At 42.5% G+C, this 5,000-nt stretch overlaps 1 protein-coding gene across 2 annotated transcripts in view; it reads right to left on the reverse strand.

Annotated features, from left to right (window-relative positions):
* The window catches only part of anos1b (anosmin 1b), a 60,417-nt gene that overhangs the window by 20,500 nt on the left and 34,917 nt on the right, over positions 1 to 5,000 (reverse strand). For both annotated transcript variants that reach the window (XR_013933250.1, XM_080429984.1), the window contains exon 5: positions 3,090 to 3,274. Coding sequence is in view for 1 of the 2 variants with exons in the window: in XM_080429984.1 (XP_080286110.1) it covers positions 3,090 to 3,274 (185 nt within the window). In the remaining variant the exon portion in view is untranslated. The remainder of the gene's footprint in view (positions 1 to 3,089; positions 3,275 to 5,000) is intronic.

Here is a 5,000-nt window from a genome sequence, read left to right on the forward strand (position 1 = left end):
GCCAGGCCACGGTCCAGGCACATTCCAACTTTCTTTTCCAAACATGCCTTTTTTCAGAGCGACACATCAGGAGAAAATCAACTTTATTGTCGACCTTTCTCTGTCCCAGCAACACACCCTCGAGGGATCTAGCACCAGCAAACATAGGACGTTCACGTTCACGAGATCTGCCTTCAGACGACGCCCACTTAGGAGACCATATGCCATTTGTGTACCATTTCACCTCTAGTGCCTACAATAGACCATATTCACACGGCGACCATGTTGCTACTAAGTCAATGAAGTGCCACCCCGGTTGCCACGGCAACGGGGTGGCACTTTCAATGTTCAATTCCAAAATGGCCGCTGTGTGAATATGGTCTATTGGGATGGCATATCTTTCTATATCCTATAACTAGCCCTGAAACATGACTGTCATACCATGACAGTCATGGTGCAGAGTCCCCCTGGTCTAAAGTTGTGTTCGATTTTTTCACATTGCCATCTCTCACATAAACATAAACGTTCAGATTTCAAATATAAAGTGCTTACCACCGAGCCACGGATGTTACAAGGCGATGCGGACCACGATGAGTACCCGTATCTCCCGTATTGTTCAATAAAAAGCATTTTTATCCCATCGCCGGCCATTTTCTTTTTTTGTTTTTTTTTGTTTTGTAATGTATCAGAGTGCAATACACCTCCCAACCATTAGTGTCGCATGGTTGAAAGTATAGGAGACAATTTGGAGAAAATGGCCGGCGATGGGATTAAAATGCTTTTTATTGAACAATACGGGAGATACGGGTACTCATCGCGGTCCGCATCGCCTTGTAACATCCGTGGCTCGGTGGTAAGCACTTTATATTTGAAATTTGAACGTTTATGTTTATGTGAGAGATGGCAATGTGAAAAAATCGAACACAACTTTAGACCAGGGGGACTAGGCACCATGACGCTTGTATACAAGCGTCATGTGAACCATGGCTAATCCTATAACCATCTTTGGCCTGAATTCTGAAAGTCACCTGTTACGTAGGCACGTCATTGCTGATTGGATAGTGCTCAACGAATCACAGTAAGAAGGGAAGTGACTTAAATTTTACATTGGAAGGCTCTGGTTCCGCCCCGCCCACAGACCATTACATTGACTTTTATGAGTATCTGGTGGGAGTGATAAGTAGGCTGTCCCAAATAAATGTTTCACTTTTGGGCTGAAAATGTCAAAGGACAAGGTCATAATCAAATGAGAGTGCAAAATGACATAATAATCATATCTAAGGTGTTAATGACATACTATATCTTGACAATAGCATAGTTGCTGGTTGAGGTATGCGTTCTACTGAGTGCAATCTTTATAGTTACTCAAGGAACCTCTTCAGGAACCCATGACATCTTTGAACCCATTTTAATAATTCTGTTTTATACAGTTTGCAGTCCGGTCTAACTTGGGACACGTACTGCTAGGTTTTGATGTGCAATATCCGTTGGGGCCACCTAAAAAAACCACATAAACACAAGCACATCAGCCTCAGCTGTCATTGTTGAAGGTTTCTTATGAATGAATGACGAATGTACTGTCTCTGTCAGTACAAAGATAATCCCTTAAAGTCTGTCTGACACACACACACACACACACACACACACAGACACACGCTACCATCTCTGTAAGACCATAATGAACGTTCAGTCATATGGAGTCAGCCGGTGGAACGACTGTGGCTGTCTCTGGACCCTTTTTAAGCTCTGCTGCTTATTTACCTAACCTCACACACACACGCGCGTGCAGCCACACAGACATACACACACAAGGTTTACCCACGCAGGATGGCAGACTGGCTAAAGGGTGGAGATGGTTTAGACAGTTAGGCATCAGACTGATGAGCTGGAAGACCAAACTGTCTCTATCTCTATGATGGAGACCGGGAGCAGCTTCATCATTTGACACTACTGCTGAGCTCAGAGAGGTTATGATAATGAGAGGTTAGGAATATTGTGACACTGTTCCGTGGTTAAAGGGATTATAGGTCACCCATTATGTTATGATGAATTATCACGGTTGTTTCATGACACACAGAAAAACCCCTGAGTGTGAAAGTCCCTCCTGACTGTGCCGTATAGTTCTACTTCTCTGAAAGTTGGTGGACGAATAATTGAATATCCACAACGCACAATTTCAGTGATTAGCTTTGGTTAACAAAACGACTATAGTTTGACTTCAGCTTCTCCATGAGGCCCTTCGCATCCCCCTCAGCCTCCTGCTGTTCCTCGATATTCTAGAGAAGCTAACAACATATCCCTTTCCGGGAGAGAAGCCATTATTTACTACAATTAAAAACAGTACCAATGATGTCAACACATGACAGAAATCCGTCAGTTTCGAGGAAAGAGATCAGAGAAGAAGAACAATGCCTGCATAAACAGTTGCCATGAGCCAAAAAGTGAACCATGTCCCGTGTCCCCGCACCCATTTAACCACTTAAACCATATACTTTGTTGACCGGGGTCCCCCAGGGTTCTATACCCGTACCCCTCCTTTTTTTCTCTCAAATCTCTTTGCCAAAAACGTACAAGCTCAACACGCAATGACGCGTTGTGAGCTTGTAGATAGATTTTTGCAGAATGTTTGCCTATTATGACATGGCCAGGATAGGGATGCTAGGCTTCATTTGGTAAAAAAATGTATAAATAAATGTAATCTAATATCAGCATGGCCTCGCTGTCCAACGTTTAGATATCTAGCTCTACAAGCTCTACAAGCTAGATCTACAAGCTCATAACGCGTCACTTCGTGCCGTGATATGAGCTTGTAGATCTGCAATTATATATATTTTTTTTTTACTCAAATCCTTGCTTCTGGGGATCCCTGGAACAAAACATTTTGAGATGGGGGTCGGGGGCCAAATACATAATAGTTTTGAGGGTCCATGACATGAAAAAGTTTGAGCCCCACTGATAGCGACATACGTTTTTCAGAAAGCTTCTTTTTTTTTTATCGGCCTCAGGTCTTAATGGGTTAACCACCAGGCATTTCCTGCCATACACACCCTGACTAAACAAAGAGATATCAGGCTGAAGGATGCTGGTAGTTAGGTAATTAGTTACTCTACCATGGCAACCGTGGTCCACGGGGAGGCGTGGTCTTCACTGGGGTGTATTCCTGTGTTCCAGCGGGACTGGAGCAGGTAAACCACAGGCTCCACGCTCACGTTGAACTTTGACAACCACGTCACCTTCACATGACCCTCCGGGTCCTCCTGGAATGTCATCTCTCTGCGCGGCTTCAGAGGGACCCCTGCAGACGCATAGAAACACAAGTGGGGGGGGGGGGTTTGGATTATGTTTTTAGCCACATGAACTCTAGCGTCCCTATTCTAGGGGCGAACACTTTGTAAAAATAGCCGATCTACAAGCTCTCAAAGCATTGCGTTACAACATGTTTTGGGCATGTAGATCAGAATTCGGAAGATATTTCAGAAGAATTCAGAAGATTGTTTTGGTGAAGATATAGTACTTAGAGCAAAAACAGGAGGGGGCGGGGGGGCCTAGTACTATAAAGGGTCTCAACGTATAGGTTTTAAGTGGTTAAAAGTGGTTCTGCTCAATTAGAGGAAGTATACCCAATGTGAAGGGACGTTACAGTTGGAAGAGACACAGACGGGTAAACTTTTGTGTGTTTGTCGTTTGTTGTGTGTTTGCGATTTATAGAATACACAAACATTCATTGTTTTATTGGTCATTATTGTTAGTATCACTATGCTGATCAACTGTCAGTGGCCACTATTTAATCTATCTGAGGGACCCCTGCAGGTACTGTATACTGCATGATAAATCTGTTTCTATATTATAGTCACTTTTAAAGTCAATGGTAATTCATTATTCAAACATAAACATGAAGCAGCATCAAATGAGGCTGGGGCCTGCCTGCCTGCAGGCAGGCGGGCTCCACAGAAAGCCGCAATTCCACAATGACTTTATTTTTTTGCAGAAAACTGAATGTTCCACAGAAAAATTTGAAATGCCACAGAATTGTGGAATCATGCAAGTGATGAAAAGTAATATATGCACTTGCTGTAGTTTTCAGCACGAGAAGTGCTTAAAAGACAGATGGTTGCATTCGTGCCATTGGGAACTGGGAAGTTTCTGACTTTGCATAAAAAGAAACTTGAAAGTCTGCTTAAAAGTATAAAAACACATTGTTATTTCTTCTTGATTCTTGTGTCTGTGATGTCACAATGCTACATCTTGGAGAAGTTGCAGTTTTGAGAAAGCCCAGTTTCTGACCAGGAATTATGAGTTGGAGGTCCGTTCGTGTTGTTTTCCCCTCCTCGGTTGATGGAAATGAGATGTCAAAGTCTAATGGCCAGATAACCATGAGCAGACCAGAGGATGAGCTTTCCTGACGAAATGTCCACCTGTTTTCTGTTCTAAAGGCAGTTTGTTGCGTTTTTAACTATGGCACTTTCTTTTATTTCACTTTAAAAGTTTTGAGGCTCTAAGAATGGCAGTAAAGGTCAGTTCAAACCACTTTGGTCTGGTTGGTAAGGGGCAGCACAGCTTCAAGGGGTTGTGCTTTAGTCTTAGCCTGTTAGATTTAGCATATAACTACAGTATAGTGTCTCCACAGTCCTTAAAACATTAACAAACTTCCCTTTATATAATTGAGTGAATGTTGGCTAAAAATCATTGTGCGGTCAATTTATTTGTAGATCAACCTTTTCTCCAGTGACTATTTTTGGATAGTCTTTTCAAATAAATCGGCACTTAAAGATGCATTTAAATACAACGATAGCGTAGCTCTGGCAAAAAAATAACACACAATGAAATGCAGTGTGTTTGATTTACCCGTCTCAAGTGAGTTTCAAATCCCTGCGAGTTGATTTTCATACTGCACTAAAATGAATGGAATCCAGTGGCTTCCTCAAAAATCAAACAAACTACAGTATACTTTGGAAAATGGTCGGTAGCTATGTCACGTAAAGTCAATGGGCTAAACATGCCAGACCGCCGGTATGGTCCTT

This window comes from Gymnoscopelus braueri, assembly GCF_963280865.1.
Source record: "Gymnoscopelus braueri genome assembly, chromosome: 6".
NCBI classification, from domain to species: Eukaryota; Metazoa; Chordata; class Actinopteri; order Myctophiformes; family Myctophidae; genus Gymnoscopelus; species Gymnoscopelus braueri.